The 23,310-nt window shown below is 41.6% G+C and overlaps 3 protein-coding genes across 3 annotated transcripts in view; 1 reads left to right on the top strand and 2 right to left on the bottom strand.

Annotated features, from left to right (window-relative positions):
- Positions 1-325: 325 nt before the first annotated feature.
- LOC105069973 (olfactory receptor 1L8-like) overlaps positions 326-23,310 on the top strand; it is a 133,760-nt gene continuing 110,775 nt past the window's right edge. Inside the window, exon 1 of the mRNA XM_010956224.2 lies at positions 326-377. The gene's annotated coding sequence lies outside the window, so the exon portion shown is untranslated. The remainder of the gene's footprint in view (positions 378-23,310) is intronic.
- On the bottom strand, positions 9,313-10,245 carry LOC141577574 (olfactory receptor 1f45-like). The gene has a single exon (XM_074363177.1). It carries the CDS (start codon positions 10,243-10,245, stop codon positions 9,313-9,315), a length of 933 nt encoding a protein of 310 aa, XP_074219278.1.
- On the bottom strand, positions 16,059-17,105 carry LOC141577377 (olfactory receptor 1J4-like). Its single transcript, XM_074361437.1, has one exon. It carries the CDS (start codon positions 17,049-17,051, stop codon positions 16,107-16,109), a length of 945 nt encoding a protein of 314 aa, XP_074217538.1. The 5' UTR covers positions 17,052-17,105; the 3' UTR covers positions 16,059-16,106.

Here is a 23,310-nt window from a genome sequence, read left to right as displayed (position 1 = left end):
TTCATTTTCCTTAGCCTCTGCCTCATGGAAATGGGTTTATTCATTACTCTGGGTCTGTCTGCTTTCATACCCCAAGTTAACGAATTTCACCATGGAAGCATTGGGAGATTGAATATTAGGTTTTTCAATGACAAGAATATGAAAGTTTATAATATGCTAATGAACTATTCTGAACTGATTTCAGTACGTTATGGTAACGAATGAGGACTGGGAGCTGTAGCCACATTTACTGAGCACTTATATAAACCAGGCATTGTTCTGAGACCTTTATGTATGTGTTTTTCATTTGGTGATCACAGCAATTCTCATCTTCATTTTGTAGATGAAAAAATTGAAACTGAGAGGGGTTCTGCGACATGCCCAAAGCCACAGAGTTGGTAAGTGGTAGAACTGATAGTTGAATTCAGTTCCATCTGACATTAGTGTCCATGCACTTGACATTAGGCTCTGCCATCTCTGAAGCTCTCCCTGACTGTCCCAGTTCCTCCTTCCTTGTTTCTCCCTTTTCCACTGAGCTATTGTGTGCATTTGGCCAGCGATCAATTTCTATCATATTTTCTTCTAGTTTAATCCTCATTCTTGAACTTGAGAGTAGATATTATTGTTCCCATTTTCAGATTTTTCACCCCACTTCACCCATTTAACGTTTGTGTTTCATTCTCTTCCTGCACTTGGTTCCCCGTTGTTAATCTGTCATTGTAACTGGACTCTCCAAATTGGATCGAGTGGCCCTGAATTTATGGTTTAGGAAACATGGGATGGCTGGTCTCAGTTCTCAAGGACGAGGCTGAGCTCTGCTTGATAGCTGGCTATGCCTGTCAGCTGGGGCAATGTCCTTATAGCTCCTACGACAGCTGTACTGAAGCTAGAGCGAGCCCCAGAGGTGATGGGAGGGTGAGCTTTCTGGAACCTTGGAGTCCTTGTCTCCCTTGTAGCTGGCAGAGATCATCCTGCCTGACCTGTAGTATAGTGTGTCATCTCCTTATGGGCAGAGGATACTAATGTGGTGTGGGGAAGGGGCTGGGAAGCCAAAAATGGGGGGGCTTCTTGAGAAGACTCTTGCTTCATATAAGGATGTAGATCAAGAAAAAGCAGTGGGTTGTGCAGAAATGGATCTTGTCCCAGGAATTGGAAGATCTGGGCTTTGGCCCCAGGTCTGCCACTAACATATTCTCTGAGACCTTGGGAAAATCACTTCACTCTTGGGGACCTCAGTTTCTTCATCTGGGAAATGGGAAGAATAATATCTGCTTTCAATCCAGAGGCTTTATATTAAAAAAAAAAAGCAGAAAAGACCATGGACATAAGAGCCCTTTACCAAGTCTTATGAAACAACGAGAAATTGTTTGTTTTAAATTTCTGTTGGAACTTGGGTTTCTTTCTAGAATAGATCCCCATAACTTCTGACAGTCTGATCCATAGATTTCCCTGATAAAAGAGTTGCCTCTCATGCTAAAGAGACCTTTGTAAATAAAAGAGGCACTTGGCTAACATGACTTAGTCTATTCTCCAAATTTCTCTGATCATTAATTGTCAGAAGTGGACAGAAAAGTCTGGGTCAGTTGTTAAACATGACAAAGTAGACAAATAGGTCCAGAGGCTGATTTTTGCTTCATTCAGACCTGATTACCTACAATACCTCCCCAACGAATTGAGTTCTCTGTAATTCCATTCAGTATTTTCTTTATGGCTCAGGGAAGGGAACACTTGTGACTATGTAATCATTCATTCTTTTTCGTGGCTTGATTTCAATGAGGGGAGGTAGGAGAGTCCACAAAGACACAGAATATCTGAGGATGGGACAGGGAAGAGATACTATAAGGGAAAGAAAAGACAAAGGATGACTTGGAGAACCCAAGACAAATGTCACAAGACACACAATACTGCGTGTGAAGGATCAAATTTGAGAAAGATTGTCCTCTGTCCAGAAATTATGGAGAGCCCGTGTAGGACCTGTCTGAGGTGCTATTTGAGTGTGCGGTCCTGAGCAGACACTCACCTCACCGTGGACCCTGGCCGGGCTGGAATGGGCTGGACTTGGCACCAACATTGTCCCTTAGGCAGCCTGTGTCCTACTGTTTTGGCAGCAGCTCAGAGCTGGCCACTCAGGGAAGACGGAGGTTTCCCCGCACAGAAGAAAGGAAGGGAACGGGGAGGGACTGCAGGGTTAGAACAGCCAGAATCCTGGGGGCATTTCTGCCTGTCAGGGCAGGAAGGCATGTCTGGGAAAGATGCCAGGAGGTTTTTTATTACATGCTTCTGTGTGAATTCCATGGTTCTCACCAACACGTAGTCCCAAGTGTGTCATTGTCCAAACTCACTGCCTTCTCTGGGGAGTGGGGCCCATGAAACAGTGCTTCCAATATTAGTATTAATATTGTTATTAGTGACTGTGGCTTGGCAGCTGGGTGGATCCCAGGAGGGTGATCAGGACCTGGGGGATCAGCCTGGACGTGGGGTTCTCTGACGTGTGCTCCTAAATTTGACTTTGAGGAGGAATCCCAGAAAAACCTAGATATGGTCAAGGCATGGATGGGGTATCTCCTTGCCTGAGTCCTTGAAGATGTAGCCTCTTCCGTTCCTTTCAAGCAGCACACACGTAGCAGTGAAACGTGCATCAAAGGAAAAGTGAGAGTCTGTTTCTCCCCTCCCCCCTTCCTTTCCAGGGATAATCGTGGTCAATGTTTTGACTTGTACCCATTCAGACACTTTCTATGCACATATGTGTGTATAATTTTGTTTTTATAAAGATGGGATTATTTGTTTTTGTATTTTATTTGTTTCTCTCATCAATATGTCATGGACCTTCTCTGTCATGATGAGATCTACCTCATTATTTTTAAAGTATTTCATAGATTATTAGATGTACCACAAGTAGTGCACATTTCCCTACTCATTCCATTTGCCTCCTTTTTTTGGTGGGCGGAGCTAGTATAAAGGCAGTGCTTCACGGCATCTTTGTTGCATCTATTTTCCTATAACTGGAAATGCTAACTGGAAGTATTGCTGGAGGAATTTTAAAAATATTTTTTGACCATTTTCGTTTTTTCTTCTTTGAATTTTCCAACTATATTCTTGCCTGTTTCTTTTTTTCTATGTGGTTGCTGTGGTTTTATTACTGATTTGTAGGGGTTATGCTGTGATTGAGAAATACTCTCTTAGGTTTTCCTGCTTGATTTTTCTCATCACTCTCTAATTGCTCTCAGCATCCAGCTTGCATGGATGTTTTCCCTTTTACTTACACTCTCTTCATTCTGGGAACACAAGTTATTAATTTCCCCAGAATATGAAAAAGGACATTTCTTATCATCTCTCATATCAGTCAGCTTTCAAATATCTGAAACTCACATGGACACAGACATCATTCAATGCGTCAAGTTGGCAATAATAAAAAGTTACATGTTGAGTGTTTGCTATGTGTTAGGCATTCTGTTTAAAGTGCTCAAATGCTTTTATATCTTTCAATCCTCACAGTAACCATACAAGTTACCCCCATGTTCATTGCAGCATTATTCACAATAGCCAAAATATAGAAACAAGCTAAGTGTCTGTCAATGGAAGAATGGATAAAGTGTGGTATATATATAAACAATGGAATATTACTCAGTCATAAAAAGGAAGAAAATCCTGCCATTTGTGACAACATGGATGGGCCTTGAGGGCATTACACTAAGTGAAATAAGACAGACAGAGAAAGACAAATACTGTATGATTTCACTTATACGTAGAATCTGAAAAAGCAGCACTCCTTAAAAACAAAGAGTAGATTGGTGGTTTCTGGGGGCTGGGAGTGGGTAAAATGGGGAAAGTTTGGTCAAAAGGTATACATTTCCAGTTATAGGAGGATTAAGTTCTGGAGATATAATGCACATCATGGTGACTGTAGTTAACAATACTGTGTCATATACTTAAAAGATACTGATCTTAAATGTTCTTAACACACACTCATATACAGACACACACACACACACACACACACGGTAACTATGTGAGGTGATGGATATGTTAACTACCCTTATTGTGGTAATCATTTCACAATATATCTTTATATCAAATCATTAAGTTCTATATCTTAAATTTACAGTGTTATCTATTAATTATATCTCAATAAAGCTGGAAAAAGTAAACAACAAAAAATTTCAAAAACAGGACAAACCAATCTATAGTGTTTAGGCACACATGTGTATGTGGCAAAATTAAAAGGAAAAGCAAGGAAGCCACTGACATAAAAAGTCAAAGAATAGTGGTTACCTTCATGAGGGAGAGAGGGGTAGCAATTTGCTAGAGGTATGAAGACAGTTTCTGGATCCCTGGCAAGGATCCATTCCTTGAATGAGTGGAAGATACTTAGGTGTTTGCTTTGTGATGAATCACCAAACTGTAAAAAAAAAAATTAGAGACAAAAAAAGAAATTTTTAAATTTCAAAAAATAATTGAAATTCCAAAGAGAACTCATTCACTCATTCATTAATTTCTATATTTCTTTCTTTATTTATTTAGCAAAATCCTATGGATTCAGGGGATGCAGTAATCAGTAAAACAGAACTCCTACTTTCCTAGAACTTACGATAAAACATAGAAGATGTTTTACACTAGACTACAAGCTCCATAAAGTCAGAGGCAACATGCGTTTTGTTCTTCATGACAGACCCAGCGTCCAGCAGAGTGTCAGGCACATACAAGGGACTTAGAAAATACCTGACGAATGAATGAAAGAATAAATAGTTTCTTAGGCAATTATATATTGAAACATCATTGAGATAAGTACACTGAAAGATAAGTACAGGGAGTTTAGAAAATGTAAATCCCAAAGATCTAATTCAACTTTCTTAAGAAGGGCTGCTTCACCTGAGATCTAAAGAATGAGTGAGAATTGGGGAGAAGAGGAGGAGTGTTTCAGGCAGAAAGAATTTTGGGGGGAGGACACAAACATTCTGACCATATTAGCATTTGATCCAAATTATTATGAGGAAATCAAATTGCTGTTATTTAAGGGAGCAGGGAGATGTGTGTCTGGAACTCATGGGATTCACCAGGACGCCACGTGGTGCTTCCATGCTTGGTAATAACTGTGAATGGCTGTATGAATCAGACCTATTATGGGTACTGGGGGCAGAGAATCCTGATTTCAGTTGTTCTTCTGATGACCCAAAGCTATGCTATAGTACAGGTACAGAGTTGCTCAGCGATGAAAAAAATATATAAGAAGAATGCAGGGCAACTGCTAAGAGTGAACCATTGTTAGATAAATTCTTACGAACAACGTGATATAATTGGTAATGAGGCACGTGTATTTTTGAGATATAATACTCAGCTGTGGATTTCAGGGATGTCTTCACACAACTTCTGCTTGAAATGCCTGGGGAAGATGTAATTTCCTACCAGGAAGATAAGAGAAACAACCCTTTTCATTGGGGCCCCTCCCCAGCATTCCTGGAATTCAGATCCACTTCCATCTGCTGTCTCCTCGGTTAGATGCTTTCACAAAGAATTACTCTGGAACTGTAATAATGTTCAGCAACAACAGAGAACTGCACTGAACACAGCTAACAGGGCATGAGCTCCAGAGTCGGAGAACCTGGAGTCTGATCTGAAGTATGCCACGGCAGGGGGAGGGTATAGCTCAGTGGTAGAGTGCATGCTTAGCATGCACGAGGTCCTGGGTTCAATCCCCAGTACCTCCATTAAAATAAATAAGTAAACCAATATACAAAGTATGCCACTGGACAATCAGAAGGGCTAAACAAGGACAGTGGAGATAGAGGACTGGTGGAGGAAGGTGACATACCAATTATGACCTTGGGGCAAACCGCAGCAGTGTGGGCTACAGCTTGTCCTACTAAACCTCCTATAGTCTGTTTTCAAAAAGAAACTATGGTTGGCCACCATTCTAAAGAAGCAATGACAGGGTGCAGTGAACTTAGTACAGGCCATGTGGGTGGGTCTGGTGGTGCAAGGGGTAAACTCTAATAGATGCTGTTGTGCCCCACCCAAGCTCCCTCAATTCTTATCATTTTAGTAACACTGACAGGAAGCATATGACTTTCCCCTGCCTACTTTCAGAAGCCAGTGCCTGTCTCAGTCTGAGAGCTGTCTCTGGCAGCTGTTGGTGTCCCAGTGAGTCTCCTGAGTTCCAGATAAGCATGCATGGCAGGGTAGAAGTGCTAAGGAATTAATTCTCCTTGGAAGCAACCTGCAACCTCAACCGATGAGAGTTGGGTGAAATAACTTGGATCCCTTGGGTGAGATAACTTCAAAGTCTGTGTTCTACAGTGGTTCCAGAGTTCTCAGCCATATTAAGTTCCAAGTATTCACAGTGGTAACTGACTTGATAGTGTTTCTTTACTACCTACCTTCCCCTTCCTGCCTTGGTTCCCTACTCCCTCCTGGTGTTTCCTGGGATCATCTTCCAAAGGAACTGCTTGCATTCAAACTTTTATCTCAGGGCCTGTTTCTGAGTGACCCCAAACCAAGATATATACCAATATGGTAGCTTAAAAACATCTTTTGTAGCTCTTTCTCTCTTAGTAAGAATTAGAATGTCTCCTTTCATTGTGGAAGCTATTTGGCTATAAAATAGCCTAGGAACATGCTTTCCAAATTCCATAGGTATTATTTTTAGAGAATGCAAGAAGCTACAACCATTCAAAAGCTTGTGATTCAACTGGTTGGCTCTGATTAACCAGCAGGGGAGGGGTCAAGTTGACAAGACCTACGACAATGACAATGACAAGTGGCGAAAGGACAACAGCAGTGGCACAAGAAGGGAAGCAGTTAGTTGTTGAGTCCCTCCTACGTGCCAGGTATCATGATAAGCACGTTAGTTACATTTTCTCAGTTATTTAATATTTTTCAAAATTATGAAGACTTATGCTATTACCTTCTTGTTACAGACAAGGAGACTCAGAGAGATTAAAGAACTTACTCTAGAATCGCCCAGCTCCTGAGTGCTGGAGCTGTGATTTTCAGATTGTTGGGAGTGTTTGAAGGAGCCCCCCAAAGTCCCCTTCTTTCCCAGTTGAGTTCTTCTTCTTTTTTCACTTAAAGTATAATCAGTTACAATGTGTCAATCTCTGGTGCACAGCACAATGTCCCAGTCATGCATATACATACATATATTCATTTTCATATTCGTTTTCATTATAGGTTACTACAAGATATTGAATATAGTTCTCTATGCTATACAGAAGAAACTTGTGTATCTGTTTTATATTTAATAGTTAGTATCTGCAAATTTCAAACTCCCAATTTATCCCTCCCCACCCTCTTACCCTCCTGGTAACCATAAGTTTGTTTTCTATGTCTGTGAGTCTGTTTCTGTTTTGTAAATAAGTTCATTTGTGTCTTTTCTTTTTTTTTTTTTTTAGATTCCACATATGAGTGACATCACATGGTACTTTTCTTTCTCTTTCTGGCTGACTTCACTTAGAATGCCAACCTCTAGGTCCATCCATGTTGCTGCAAATGGCATTATTTTATTCTTTTTTATGGCTGAGTAGTATTCCACTGTATAAATACACCACACCCAGTTGAGTTCTTAATCAAATGACGAATAATGACAAAGACAGACGGGGCCAAACTGCCACTTTACTACAGATAATGTCTAGGTTGGAGACATGACTTGGGGTTAGAACTTAAATGTTTTTCTAATTGACTCCAGGAGCAGGTAGTGCTGGATTGGAGAGGGCCTCCGTGATGTGTGTAAGGGGCTCTTTGTCCTTGGAAGTACACAGCAGAGCATATGTTCCCTGTAAATAGGCTGGTTTTCAAGAAGAAACAGGGAGAGTCTTGGCTGAATGTGCTCAAATGAATCAATTAAGTGTTGTCGGGCAGAATGAGTAAGGGAGCAAGCTAGGGCAGTTGTTACACAGACTGAGTTTCCTCCACTTGCAAGTACAGATCAAGCCTGGGAAGAAACAGTCCTCCCAATGCTTGCGCAGTCTTCTCTCTACATTATAACAGCCTTTGGTGACCCCGGGCGAAGCAGATATGGAGGAATTAAATAATGAATGAAAGAATTCTTTTTAAAGAACTTTCCATCTCCATATTCAGAGACCTCCAAAATATATACAAGAGAAAGTAATCACCTTGGAGATTCTTGGGAAATCATAAAAAGACTGGGAAACAGGGCTTCCAGAAGCGTGAGTGATTGAGGGTTGTCCTGACAAAGAGAGAGAAGAGAATTCCTACAATTGATTAGGATAAATAATAGAACTGAAGATTTAGAGTCAATAAATATGTATTGAGCACTTACCATGATCCGAGTAAGTTCACATGTTATTTATCACTCAGAGTAATCCTATCACGCAGCATTGACTTTGGACAACACAGGTTTAAACTGTGTGGATCCACTTATACATGGAGTTTTTTCCATAAATACATACTACAATGCTACACAATCCATGATTGGTTGAATCCAGATGCAGAACCGAGGATACAGAGGGCCGACTGTAAATCTGTTAGGACATCGGTGCCCCTAACCCTTGCAATGTTCAAGGGTCAACTGTAGATGTTATTCCAGTTTTACAGATAAAGAAATCAGAACCCAGAGAGGAAGAATATTCCTCAAGTCACATGCTGTGAAGTGGTGGACTTTTGGTTCTGACTTGTAACTTCTGACTTCAAGTCTTGAATTCTTGTCACTACAACACCAAATATTACAAGAACTGGGATAAATGAATGCAGGGCCTTAGCCTAACATAATCCAATCACTTTATTTTCTAAAGGGGAAACCAAGACTCAAAGATGTGAAGTGATTACCTAGCTGTCATACAGTACCTAATGGCAAAGCCAGCACTGGAACCCAGGACTTAAAGCTCCATTCTTATTCTTCTATAGAACACTGCCTGTTTAAAATGAAATATCAGATGATTTCCTTTGTGTTTCATTCTACCAGTCATAATGACTCCTGTATTCTTGGGCCAGAGTGATCTTCCATAGTTCCTTTGTGACTTGAGCTAAACAAAAATTTACACTTTAATTTTCATTTCGTATGTGGATAAACACCCACCCCAACCCCGCCCACCGCCTGTGGACTTCTCTGAGGCATATAGTAAAACTCAACAACAATCATTTTGAAAGTGGACAGTAAACCTCTCAGAGCATGGGCACATCACAAAGATGATTAGCAGTTACTAATATCACTGGTTCCCTCCCTGTCCTCAGATGTCAATCTGTACTTTGAAATATAAACATGAGGAAAAGAGATGTCTCTGGTTCAGGAAGCTACAGTGGGTGGGCTCTCAGGAGACCATTTTCAACTCTCAGACCTTGAGTTTTGGAGTCAGGACCCTGAGGCTCCTAGAAAGAGGGTTAGAGTGTTTTTCTTCTGAGTAGTGTCCTCAGGGCCCCCTTCACATCCCTGTTTCTCAGGCTGTAGATGAAGGGGTTCAGCATGGGGGTCACCACTGTGTACATGACTGAGAAGACTCTGTCCTTTCCACCGGAGAGGGATGATGGAGGACATAAATAGACCCCAATAGCTGTGCTGTAGAACAGAGAGACCACGGAGAGGTGGGAGGTGCAGCTGGAGAAGGCCTTTTGCTTACCCTCTGGGGAATCAATTCTCAGGACCGCCAATGCAATGTAAAAATAAGATGTAAGGATGCAGACAAAGGGTCCAATTAGCAGTGTTCCTGCCACAAGCATAAGCACCAGGTCATTGATGTAAGTGCTGGAGCAGGCCAGCTTTAGGAGCGGGACAAGATCACAGAAGAAATGGGGGATGACATTGGAGCCACAGAAAGAAAGCCTGGTCACTAGGAGGGTGTGCACTAGGGCATGGATGATAGTGACCACCCATGACCCAGCCAGCAACAGAGCACAGCATTGGTAGTTCATGGTCATGGTGTAATGGAGGGGTTGGCTGATGGCCACGTAGCGATCTAGTGCCATCACAGCCAGGAGGAAGTTGTCTAGATCTGCAAATAAGCCAAAGAAATAGAGTTGGGTCAGGCACCCACCATAAGAAATCAGTTTACTTCCTGAGCCAATATCATCCAGCATCTTGGGAATTACGGTAGAGATGAAACCAATGTCAGAAAAGGACAGGTTGGCCAGGAAGAGGTACATGGGGGTGTGGAGGTGCACATCAGAGCCTATGGCCAGGACGATGAGCAGGTTCCCCAGCACAGTCACCAGGTACATGGCCAAGAAAAGCCCGAACAGGAGAGGCTGCCGCTCTGGCCGCTCAGAGATTCCCATGAGAAGAAATTCGTGGGTGCTGGTCTGGTTTCTTCTGTCCATGTCTGGAATTCTGTATGAGATAAATTTTACTATAATATAAATAGCAAAAAAGGAAAATAATACTGGGTTGAAAGTACTCTCAAGCCCTGTTTGAAAAACATAAGTGGTTTAGACATTTCTGTTTTGGTAAAGTTTGAATTTATAATTGTGTACATTTAAAAAGACAGTTTAGATCAGACTATAAAGTTACAGATTTTTGTCAGCACTGGATCAGATATCCAAGTCGCCTTCAAACAACTTCAGTGTCCCCATGAAGCATGTCAGACACCATATAAAAGTGTGCTTTGGACTGCACACATCCTATCACTATATATTTTTTTCTTCCACTGAGTAATGATACAATCAAGTAAATAATATTTGACTTAATTTAAAAATTAAAATTGCATTAAAAGAATTAATATAGTTTATTATATAATAATGTGTAATAATTATTCATAAACTAATCATATACTGTATACCTGTAGTTCAGCTTTATGCATATTTCCAATAAGGAGAAAATGTACCACCTAAGTATTTAATTCATTCATTCATTCATTCACTTATTGCAACTTATACTGAGATATAATTTGACAAAAAAAGTTGTATATATTTAAGGTGGACCATGTGATGTTTTAACATACATATACATTGTGAAATGATTACCATAATTAAGCTAATTAACACATCTATCCCCTGAGAGAATTTAAGTATCCATTTAATTTGGCAGTCACGGTTCTCATGGCAAACGAACATATTGATAATTTTGGCTTGATGGATCAGTCTTTTGTGAGTGTGATCGATGTGAGTCAGTCCATTTCAGTCCAGCCCAATGTTGGGAAAAGATCCAGTTTCTAAACTTGCAAAGCTGAAGCTTCAGACCCTGACTTTTACTCTGAGAGGCCCAGGATCTTTCCTTTCTGGTATCTCTGTCTCCTCTACCCCCGGCTGCAACCAAGTCCCGATTCAGGAGCTTAGTAAATGGCAGGAAGTGCAGTGATATCTTTTGTTGTATTCATTCAGCTCTATCTCCTTTCCAGTAAGAATCAGAAATAAATGAATGTTTATTCCAGTTTTCACTTATCTTACTTAAGGGTAATTAACCTTCAGGAATCTCATTGTTTGTTAGAAACGTACAACCCATTTTAAAAACAGTTACACTGATTCCAAATGAAAAATTTACCAAAATGGCTTAATATTACCAGAACTCTTCTGATATTGTGGGCAAATAAACTAATAAAACTTCAAACAATTGACACTGAGGAAAAAGATATGTCTTCTGGTTTCAGCTTGTGACAGATGATGTAATACCCTGGCCTGTGGGTCTGAGCTGGAGGAGCATTTCACAACCATGTGGGGAGCATTTCTTAAATCTTAAAACCGCCGCATTGGACTCATTTATTTGTTTCTGAAGCGAATATATAGGTTACATAGAGTAAAAGAAGATAACATTTAGTTTGCAGTAAGAAAATCTTGATTAGCCTTCTGTATCAAACCTAATAACATGGCTTTGAATAATTCATTTACCTTCTCTGAACCTTAATTCTCCTCTCTGTACCTTAATTCTCCTCTCTGTAGAGAAAAATAACTAAATTTATGTCATAGGCTGTTGTGAGGCTCAGGAAACTGTCCGTGATATTTTTTATCCATGACATAATCAACCCTCTGTGACTCTGTCTCCATCCATCTGTCCAGTGACACTTCCTTCCCTGTGCCATGCCACCCCACACTCTTGACCATGTATCTGCCCACAGACCTCAAACAACTCATCAGGTCCTGCTTGCAGGCCTTTGCTCTTAGCTGTTTCGCCTTCCTGGATGTCTCCTCCTCCTCTCCACCTGGCAAGAGTTCAGATGTCAACATCTGAGACTATTTTACATTCTCCTGAAGGTAAAGTTCATTGCTTTATCCCCTGTGTTCCCACATCCCTTTATATGGGTCTCTGGTAGAACACTTGACACATTGCCTTATAATTAGTTGCTTATCCCCATTAGATGGTGTGCCTTGGTGCCAGGGACTCATTTTTATCCATCTTGCTTCTTCTTACTATACACTTAGTAATCATCTACTGAATAAAATAGTGAATGGATGGGCAGTAAGATGATTTTTTAAGCTATGATGAAACAATACAGCATTATTATTTAGCTACCAGCATTGCCCTTTACTTACAGAATAGTTAATAAAACAAATGACTCTTACTTGAAGATCTGGGGCCATTTAGCATACATTTTATTTTTTTATTTTTTTTTATACTTAAATAGGTTCCTTTTATTGTGCATAAATTTTTTTTAACATTTTTTATTGATTTATAATCATTTTACAATGTTGTGTCAAATTCCAGTGTTCAGCACAATTTTTCAGTTATTCATGGGCATATACACACTCATTGTCACATTTTTTTCTCTGTGAGTTATCATAACATTTTGTGTATATTTCCCTGTGCTATACAGTGTAGTCTATTCTACAATTTTGAAATCCCAGTCTATCCCTTCCCACCCTCCACCCCCCTGGTAACCACAAGTCTGTATTCTCTGTCTGTGAGTCTATTTCTTTAGTACACAGAAAGTGTTCAAAATTGTGAAGTACTATGGATGTTGAACTCATAATTCTAATTAATCACATATTTTCACAAGCACTGAATGCATGGTTACATTTAAACTAAATATTGTTTTGTTTTAATTTCAAAAGGTTGCAAGGGAAGTTAATACTTGGAATTTAGACTTAGTATGAACATATCTGCTGATTGGTCTGAATCTGCTTCTTTGTGCCCCTTTCCAATGCTGAGAAATGTTCCCCCAAATCTCTTGCTTTTTCCTTTTTGAAAACAGCCAAGCTGACCAGACATACTCCATCCACATGTCAAAGAGGTTATTCAAGAAGCTATGAAGATTTCATGCAATTGTGCTTTCAGGGGCCAGAGATTAAATTCATAACCCAGTGAAATAGTCCTCTGGATCAGACACCTAGTTTCTTCATCCTTTAGGGACAAAAGGCTATTAAGCCATCGAATACAACTCCCTTGTTTTATGAATGAGAAAACCGAATCTCAAAGAGCTGTTGTAATCTGTCCAAGACCTGCACTACAACTGGTACCAAAACCAGGATTCCTGGAACTATTTCCAATGGACCATTCTGCTTCCCTTGACCTACTGACAAGGGGGAAGTATGGCCAATGACTTACTGTCAGTCCTGAGTTGGACCAGAAAGGGCTCATCATTTCTCCATGGTGAGGCAGAAGTTTGACTCTTGTGCTCTCAGTTACCACTTGTCAAGAGTGGAGAAGACTTTCAGAGGGCCAGATAAAAAGACAACATCCTCTCCTGTGTATAAGTCAGAAAGGAGCCCCGGAACATGGAACCCTCACTGCACCAAGGAAGGAGAAACGATAGCAGATCCTGAATCAATCAGACTGAATAGAAACCCAGGAAAAGAGAAATTATCTATGTGTAGTTTCTGGCGCAATCCCCAGAGCTCCCTGCTGGAAGTTGCAGAGACATCTGGGAATACCAGTCTCTAAAACATCCATTATGGGAAAAACCTTGGTTCATTGCCCAGTCCCAGTCCTCAAACTCTAAATGCACTGCTCCAAGATGGTGAAATTCACTTATCCTCTCTGAACTTTGGTTCTCAGGTAAATAAGTCAGAAAACAAAATACTCTCTCACAATAGAAATCTGAGAGTTTAACATTTTTTTAAATTGAGGTATAGTCAGTTTACAACAGAGTTTATTTAACATTTTTGCCATTCTAGAGTGTATGAAGTGGTATCTCACTGTGGTTTTAATTTTCATCTTTCTAGGTCTTAACAATGTTGAGCACATTTTCATGTGCTTATTGGCCCAACCCAAAATTTTATCACGCTATTTGACCGTTCTTAGTTTTCAAAGATCTTTTAACGTTTCCTAAAAAATTTTTTAACTTGTGCATTTATTATGATGGAAGATCTGCCCTGTTTTCTTTCTTTTTCTTTTTTTTTTTTAAATTGAAGTGTAGTCAGGTACAATGTGTCAATCTCTGGTGTACAGACAGCATAATGTCCCATCATGCATATATATATATATATACACACACACACATATACATACATGTATTTGCTTCCATATATGTTAAATTTTTTTTAAATTTTAATATATATTTTATTGAAGTATAGTCAGTTTACAATGTTGTGTCAATTTCTGGTGTACAGTGCAATACTTCGGTCATATAGGAACTTACATACATTTGTTTTCATATTCTCTTTCACCATAAGTTACAACAAGATATTGAATATAGTTCCCTGTGCTATACAGTATGAACTTGTTGTTTATCTATTTTTTATATTTTAGTATCCGCAAATCTCGAACTCCCAATTTATCCCTTCCCACTCCCTTCCCCCCCGATAACCATAAGTTTGTTTTCTATGTCTGTGAGTCTGTTTCTGTTTTGTAAATAAGTTCGTTTGTCTTTTTTTTTTTTTTTTTAGATTCCACATATAAGTGCTATCATATGGTATTTTTCTTTCTCTTTCTGGCTTACATCACTTAAAATGATGATCTCCAGGTCCAGCCATGTTGCTGCAAGTGGCATTATTTTATCCTTTACTATTACTGAATAGTATTCCATTGTATAAATATACCACAACTTCTTTATTCAGTCATCTGTTGATGGACGTTTAGGTTGCTTCTATGTCTTGACTATTGTATATAGTGCTGCTATGAACATTGGGCTGTGTGCTTCTTTTCTCATTAGAGTTTCCTCCAGATATATACCCAGAAGTGGGACTGCTGGATCATATGATAAGTCTATTTTTAGTTTTTTGAGGAATCTCCATATTGTTCTCCATAATGGCTGCACCAAATGACATTCCCACTAGCAGTGTAAGAGGGTTCCCTTTTCTCCACACCCTCTCCAGCATTTATCATTTATGGACTTTTTAATGATGGCTGTTGGACTGGTGTGAGGTGATACCTCATTATAGTTTTGATTTGCTTTTCTCTGATAGTTAGTAGTATTGAGCATTTTTTTTCATGTGCCTATTGGCCATTTGAATGTCTTCATTGGAGAATTGCTTGTTTAGGTCTTCTGCCCATTTTTGGATTGGGTTTTTTTTTTGTTATTAAACTGTATGAGCTGTTTGTATATTCTGGAAATTAAGCCCTTGTCAGTTGCATCATTTGCAAATATTTTCTCACATTCCATAGGTTGTCTTTTTGTTTTGTTTATGGTTTCCTTTGCTGTGCAAAAGCTTATAAGTTTAATTAGGTCCTGTTTGTTAATTTTTGCTTTTATTTCTATTGACTGGGTAGACTTCCCTAGGAGAATATTGCTAGGAGATTTAGAATGTCTTATATTTAAGTCTTTAAGCCATTTTGAGTTTATTTTTGTGTGTGGTGTGAGGGAGTGTTCTAACTTCATTGATTGACATTTGGCTGTCCAGTTTTCCCAACACCACTTGCTAAAGAAACTGTCTTTTCTCTGTTGTATATTCTTACCTCCTTTGTTGAAGATTAATTGACAGTAAGTCTGTGGGTTTATTTCTGGGCTATTATATTCCATGATCCATATGTCTGTTTTTGTGCCAATACCACACAGTTTTGATTACTCGGAGAGGGTTATTGAAGAAAAAGATGGATACAAGAAAACATCTTAGAGCCCAGAGAAATGGGCTGAAAAGTCTCACAGGCTTATAGTGAACATCATAGGAGGGCTTGAAATTTCATTACAGAAACAATACACAGAATTGAGAGAGCAGGTAGGGGAAGAAAAACATCAGGCAAAGAAACAAATGAGAGGAAAAGTAAAATGAAATGGGAGGAAAATGGTGTCAGTGATAAGAATCGTGCAAGTTGCTGCTTTTAAAGGAGATACTTTACAGCCCCCATGAGTGACCATGACATTGGGATTTAATTAACGACACCAAGGGCTGTCCTTGGTCCTGAAAAGTTTCTGACGTGCACGTTTCATATCCTTATTCCTCAGGCTGTAGATAAAGGGGTTTAGCATAGGGGTGACCACCATGTACATCAAAGAAGCAATTATGCCCTTGACTTTGGAGTTGCCTGATGAGGGAAAATAGTAAACACCTGCAATGGTCCCATAACATAAAAACACTACAAAGAGGTGAGAACCACATGTAGACAAGGCTTTGAAGATTCTCTTGAAGGAGAGGACCTTCAGGATGATGGCTGCCATGCAGATATAGGAGCCCAAGATACCACCCAATGGCAGGGTAAAGATCAGTCCTGCCTCAGTGAAGATGAGCAGCTCATTGAGGGAGGTGTCTGAGCAGGAGGACTTGAGCACAGCGGAAAGATCACAAAAGAAGTGGGGGATGACAGTCCCTGCACAGAAGGACAGCTGGTCCAAGAGAAGGGTGTGCAGCAAAGCGTGGGCACAAGAGAGAAACCAGCATCCAGCCACTAGGATGATGCAAAGCTCATCTCGCATGATGGTGGTGTAGTGGAGAGGGTGACACACGGCCACATATCTGTCATATGACATCACTGCAAGTAGAAAACTGTCAAGGCAACCAAAGAATATAAAGAAGTACACTTGTGAAACGCACCCGGCATATGTGATTGATTGGCATTGAATCTGCATGTTCCTCAGCATCTTTGGGACAGTGACAGATGAAAATGCGACGTCAGAGAAGGCCAAGTGGCTGAGGAAGAAGTACATAGGGGTGTGGAGGCGAGAGTTCAGCCTGATGAGCAGGATGATGAGCAGGTTCCCCAGCACCGTGGTCAGGTACACGCCCAGGAACAGGGTGAAGACCACGCACTGCTGCTGTGGCCGGATGGGGAGCCCCAGGAGGAGAAACTCGGACACGCTGCTCTGGTTCTTAGGCCTCATGCTGTACTTTTATGTGCTGGGGATAAAGGAGGGTTAGGAATATCAGAAAGTACAGTAGGGATGCATTCCATACTACAATTTTATGAGCAAACAATAAACTTTTCAATGAATTTCCTATTAATTTCTCACACCTGTGGAGGCACACATCTTTGCTCTGTCCCAGTCTGGATCTAGGAAAACATCACACCCAAAAGGAGCCAACTAGACCTCATTGCAGAGAGGCAAGAGGGCATTCACTGTTTCATTCAACCATTATTTACTGAACATGGAGTCTGAGCCCAGCCCTCTACTCCGGGAAATGCAGCAGTGCACAAAAAAGTAAAGTCCCTCTCCTCTATGAGTACTTTTTAATAAGCATACTGGGGTTGTCTGTGACTCTGAGATAGCGCCAAATCGCAATAGTTCACTGTGGCAGAAGTAGTGGATGAGCCTTGCAAACTGGTCTCAGCTGTTTCCAGTGCTGAGGTGGTGCTGTTGGAACCTTGTCACTCTCCTTTGGGACCCTGGCTAGGTCCCATCGACCTACAGCTGTAAAGTCATCGGCACTCGAGAAATGGGTAGCCATTGACACCCACTCGATGCCAGAAGGGTCCACGAACTATCTCCTGTAATAGGGATGATACTATGTGCCAGCCACTATGCTAAGGGCTTGACATACATTTACTAATTAAATCCACACATCAGCCTTACGCTACCAGACAAAACTTCATTGCTGTACTAAAATTTAGCACTCTTTCCCATTTAAGCTGTTAGGAAACAGAAATATAAATGATACAAATTCCATAGACCTACAAAACTAGCTGTCAGAGATGGGATAGTAATATATTCACATACATACATGCATATATACATATACTTAGATGGAATATATATATGGAACATATGTGCACATATATGGGATGCATGTGCGTGTGTGTGTATATATATATATCCCATATATATTTTGATTAAAATATAATTATATTGTATATATATATAAGAAAATAAATACATATATACATAAAATAGCCATTTTCTGAGGGTTAAAAATCATCAAATATCAGTTGATGTAGTTCAATCTAATATTGTTGTGTAGGTACAACCCATGCCTTTAAAGTCATGGAACTTCCTCCTTTCATTGGTTATGAGCAACAGACACTCTGAGTTATTTTAGGGCTGTAAGGAAACTGAAGTTGTCCCATATTTTCTTGGTGCCCTGTCTAGATAATTCCTTTCATTCATATTTATGTATTTTCCAATTAACAAAAGGCTCTCACACACACTAGCTTCTATGTGAGTCATAAATATTTATTGCAGGCCATAAGCATCCGTTGTATAGATAGCTATGTAAACTGAGGCCAAAGAGTTAAGTGACTTCCCACGGTCTTGCCACCATTTGCTGGGCTTCTGCACTCTAACGTCACTGGGCTTGGTGCCTGGTGTTGCTTTGCCTTGGACATTAAGTGAAAGCAAAGGGGTACAAAGCTCTGAGCCATTCAGTCACAGTCAGATATATGAAAATGATAGCAGATCTTTTACAGCAAACAGTCTCTTGGTGGTCATCTCAGTGGATGACCCCAGTTACCTCAGAGGGAGGTCGTGTAAAGAAATGTTTGAGGTCATGGGTGCAAATCAGAGGCCCCCAAACACACCTACAAATCTCTCTCTCTCTGTCACACACACAAACACACACACACACACACACAGTGCTGGTCTGAGGATTCCAGGTCCCTGTGTCTGAGTTCCACTCTAGGGGAAGGATAACCAGTATGTGGTTCAGTTCATGAACACTCGTATACATACGAGTCATAAATAACTCACAAAGCAGTGTATGTATCACCAACAAACACACTCACAGTGCACCGCTGACACTCAAGTATGACACACCTGGTGAAACACACAACTCACTGTATATATGTAATTCATCACTGTATGTACGCATCACCAAAAGCACATGAGGCCACACACAATTGAAAAATCTCACAAGACACACCTACAACACACATGCACACCCAGCCACACACTCCCTGCAACAAGCAGTACACACACTCCCTTAACTCAGAGGTGTGCTTGGTGCCCTTCTGACCCAAACCCTTCCTGGTGGAGGCAGTCGGTGTGGGGCAGTTAAGTCTGTTCACTCATTAAATCACCACCTCCAACCTGTGCACATGGTAACGTTCACACAGACATAAGCAAACAACACTCATTCCTGCTCTCACACACAAGAGTGCCACCCACAACCGTAGCTCATACACACACTAGCTCACACTGCTGAGGGGAGGCTGAGCCCTCTCTGACCTTGGTCCTGGGAGAGGTCGGGCATCTTCTGCAGCCACCCGGGTGCTGAGCCCTCATCCTCTGAGCCGTAACGCCCGCCCAGCGGGGGAAATGCCCCCGTTGTAACAACAGGAGGCAAGTGTCTAAGCTCATGCGCATGACTCAGGAGTCCCTGATTGCACATTAGGAGGCTGATAACTTGGTCTGCATGTGCTGAAACAGGGCCTGGATTGGGTCTTACTCAGGAAAAGGATCAGGCTCTGAGTCAGTTACATGATACACACACACACAGCTGTTAAACAACACATACACGAGCATACACAATACACACACACACTCATGAACATAGACACACTCATACAAAACCCACAGGCAGACCCATTGTTGAGTGCAGATTTCCAGCTCCTTCTGACTTGTGCTTGTCGTCGGTGGGTTGAGACACCTCTTCCAGGCTGTGCTCAAATCCTCAGCTTCTCTTCATAGTAAAGGAGGAGCCACCATGGATTAATTGGCCAATTTCTTCCTGCTGTTTTGGGAGCAGCATGCCCAGGAGCCAGACGGGACAGGAGTCACAGGGGACAGTCTCCCTAAAGCCAGGGGTGTCTTGGAGTCCTTCCTTCTTGGGTATGGTTCCAAGCTCGAACTTATCTTGGGCATGGTTTCAGCTGAGACTCAGAATTTTTTTAAATTAATTTTTAAATGATTTCAGACTTAGAAAAAAGTTGCAGAGATGATAGAATGAATTCCTTGATGCCCTTCACCCACACTCCAGAAAGGCTAACATTTTTACCACATTTTGCTTTGTTATATTTGTGTGTGTGTGTGAGAGAGAGAGAGAGAGAGATTCAGGCTATAGATCTTCAATAGGCATACACAGTACATGTTATCAGAAGGCACATAATTTGGTTCACATGTCAGAGGCTGATGGCGCTTCACACAGGAAGGGAAGTTAAGTGAAAGTTTATTACTGACACAAAGGGCTCCCGGGGGAGAGCTGGCTGAGTGCAAGGAGGCACGAGTTTGCTTGGGCAAAGCAGAGGGAATGCATTTGGGGTATTGTAGTGGTTAAGGGGCAGGACTGGGGAAACATTTCTGCCAGAGAAACAGACCATGTACTGTGCTATCTGCACAACTTTGCCTGTGTTGCGATGACTAGGGGCTGCTGACCAATATGGGCATAGTGTGGACCAGTGGACACCCCCTTTCCAGGTCTATTTGTCTGAGGAGGGCCTGCATTCCTTAATAGAAGATGCTCTTGGATGAGACCAGTTTTGATCTTTCTTGACCTCTCTCTGCTATTCACACAGCTGCAGGTGTGGCTTGGACCAATGATCTCCGCTTTCGAGTGAGATCATGATTAGCATTAGTAAATAAATATCCTTTAGAGTCAGAAAATGTTGGCATTGCTTGTGATTTAAGCAGATCATCAGGGTGCCAGAGTGGCTCTAGTGTAGAGCTTAAGGGCGTTAAATAGTCAGTGGTTCATAACTGTCTGTCCTTAGTCTGGCTTCCATCCCAGTTGTAATGGGGGCAAGACCAAAAAGGAACAGTTGAAAGGGGAGTGGGCAGGTGGGGATGCCTAGTTCAAAATGATCTTCTTAAACCCTGACATGTGAGATGTCACCACAGAGGGCAAGGAAAGGCAATTTGAGTGATTTCCCTCTGTTTTGATATGGAGCAGAAAGCCCCAAGGGTCAGAGTTTAGTATAATGAGGGCCATTGATAGGAGGGGTACCCATTTAGAAGACCATATGTTATTTTGCAATTTCTGGAATGTTAGTTTAAGTAAGTCATTGTGGTGTTCTATAAAACCAGCAGCTGGGGACTGATAGGGAAGGTGAAAGTCCCACTGAACGCCTTGTCTAAGAGCCCAATGTTGTGCATTTTGAGAAGAAAAGTGAGTGCCTTGGTCACTATCAGCATTGTCTGGAATTCCAAAAGGAATGAGATGTGTTTTAGCGAGGCTCTGTATGGTACCTTGAGCAGTGGCATGTCCATTCGGGGGGGCAAGTTAGATACCAGCGTAGGTGTCCCCTGAGGTCAAGACATGGGTAGTTGTGATGGCAGTTGGGGGCAGTGGCTCAATAAAATCTATTTTCCAGTGACTATGGAATCTCCATGGGATACCACCCCAGCGATTATAGAGCCAACGATGGGTCTTCTGACATAGGGTGCATAGGCTCACCACCATGTGGGCTGTGACAGAGGAGAGGGAACACCCTTTGCACGTAGCCCAAGACGTAAGGGCAGATGTTCCTCTATGACCTGATGTTTCCTAGGTCAGTTGAACCAAAAGGAAAGGAATGGAATCTGGTCTGTTACCTGAGGAAGTTTCGGCCCTGGTCTCTGAAATTTGTGCTTATCTCTCAGCTTGGGCGTTAGATTGGGTCTCAGTAGTCTTGAGTCTTGGTGTGGACAGACACATGTGTGATCCTAATTTCTATTTTTCATATTTGAGAGGCAAGGAATTCCCAGAGTTCTTTATCCAGAGAGGACAACCCTGAATGTGAAATTGTCATCACTGGCCGGAACAAATGGCTAAACCACCAACAGTGGCCAGTTTCTGAAGATATGTAATTGGGGCCATTTACTGCCCAAGGCATCCTCCGATGCCAAGGTGAGTGCCTGGGGTTCAACCAATGGTGTTGACCCTTGGATTCCATCCTTGATCAAGCAAATCCCAGTTGAGGGATGAAAACAGCAGTTCTCCAGTGATCCCCATCATGTGTGACTGTGGTGCTACTATTCATAAAATATACGAACTCCTTTTGCTATTCACTTAGTTGATCCCAAGGGCTTCTTCAGGTAGCCAAGGGATCCAGGAGAGGGGGGACCTCCTCTGGGACTGTGGCATCTGGCAAGGGACTGAGAACAAGAGAGGCCACCTCCTGCAGATGGAATATGCCAGAGGGCTCAGATTTGCTCCATCCTGTAGGTACAATTTCTATTTTGGCAAGGAGGCCTCCATGTCCATGCTGAGCTTGCAGGGTGCTGCTTCCATGACCCAGGGCAGAGTCGGCACCTGGGTGCAGAAGATCATAATTTCAGATCGTGTGAGAAATTCTATTTCCAGGAGAGCCCAGGATGCAGCCAGCGACTGTTGCTCTAATGGTGTATAACATGGGGCCTAAGCAGGCAACCTTTTGTATCAGAACCCCATGGGCAACTTGTAGCCATTATGGATGGTTCAGAGACACCAAGAAGCAAAGGAGGTAGTTGCCAGAGTTTCTGTAATAGAGGAGTCTCCAGTAGACACTAGAGAAAATGTCTGTTAAATGGCCATCTGTGCCAACTCTAGGGACTTCTGTTGTAATGGGGCCCATTCAATGTGGGTTGATTTGCTGGTGATCCCATAAATAGACCTTAGCAGTATTTGTAAATGGGGAGTATGCTGCATTCAAAAGCCAAAGAGATCTGATAGGTGCTGGGTCTGCTTGAGATTGACTGAAGCTGGCAAAGTTATGAATTACCTTTGTACCTAGTCAGAAATGGAATGGCCCTCAGTGGATCAGATGATGCTCAAGACTTTAACTCAGGTGGCAGGCTCCTGAACCTTAGGTGGGAAATATCCCATCCTCTCTTAGTAAGTGCAGTGGTTTGTTCTGTGTGTGTCTAGTGAATCTCCTCCTAAGAGGATGTCACCAGTGTGATGCTATACCTGGGTGCCTGGGTACAGCTAGGTCTGATCAAAGGCTTGCCAGCAGAGGTTGTGTGTGTGACTGGACCACTGAGCGACCCTATGAGTACCCAAGCATGGGTATATTTTATCCTTTCATAAGTGAATGCAAACTGAGGCCAGGAGTTGTTAACGTTGTCACTTAACAGAACATATTGAGCAACTCAATAACAGAGAACTACTTGCCAGTGAATGGCCTTGGTTATTTTAATTATGTTAGTTACAGAGCTCTTAATGGATGGGACCACAGCACTGGGGTTATTGTAATCTACTGCAAGTGACCATTCATTCCTTCTAGCCTTAAGAACAGGCCAAACTGGGCTGTTA

This window comes from Camelus bactrianus, chromosome 4 (genome assembly GCF_048773025.1).
Source record: "Camelus bactrianus isolate YW-2024 breed Bactrian camel chromosome 4, ASM4877302v1, whole genome shotgun sequence".
In the NCBI taxonomy this organism is placed as follows: Eukaryota; Metazoa; Chordata; class Mammalia; order Artiodactyla; family Camelidae; genus Camelus; species Camelus bactrianus.
This window is presented reverse-complemented; position numbering and strand designations above follow the sequence as displayed.

Coding starts and splice junctions, on each gene's coding strand:
- LOC141577574 (XM_074363177.1), bottom strand. CDS start 10,245: ATGGACAGAAGAAACCAGACCAGCACCCACGAATTTCTTCTCATGGGA.
- LOC141577377 (XM_074361437.1), bottom strand. CDS start 17,051: ATGAGGCCTAAGAACCAGAGCAGCGTGTCCGAGTTTCTCCTCCTGGGG.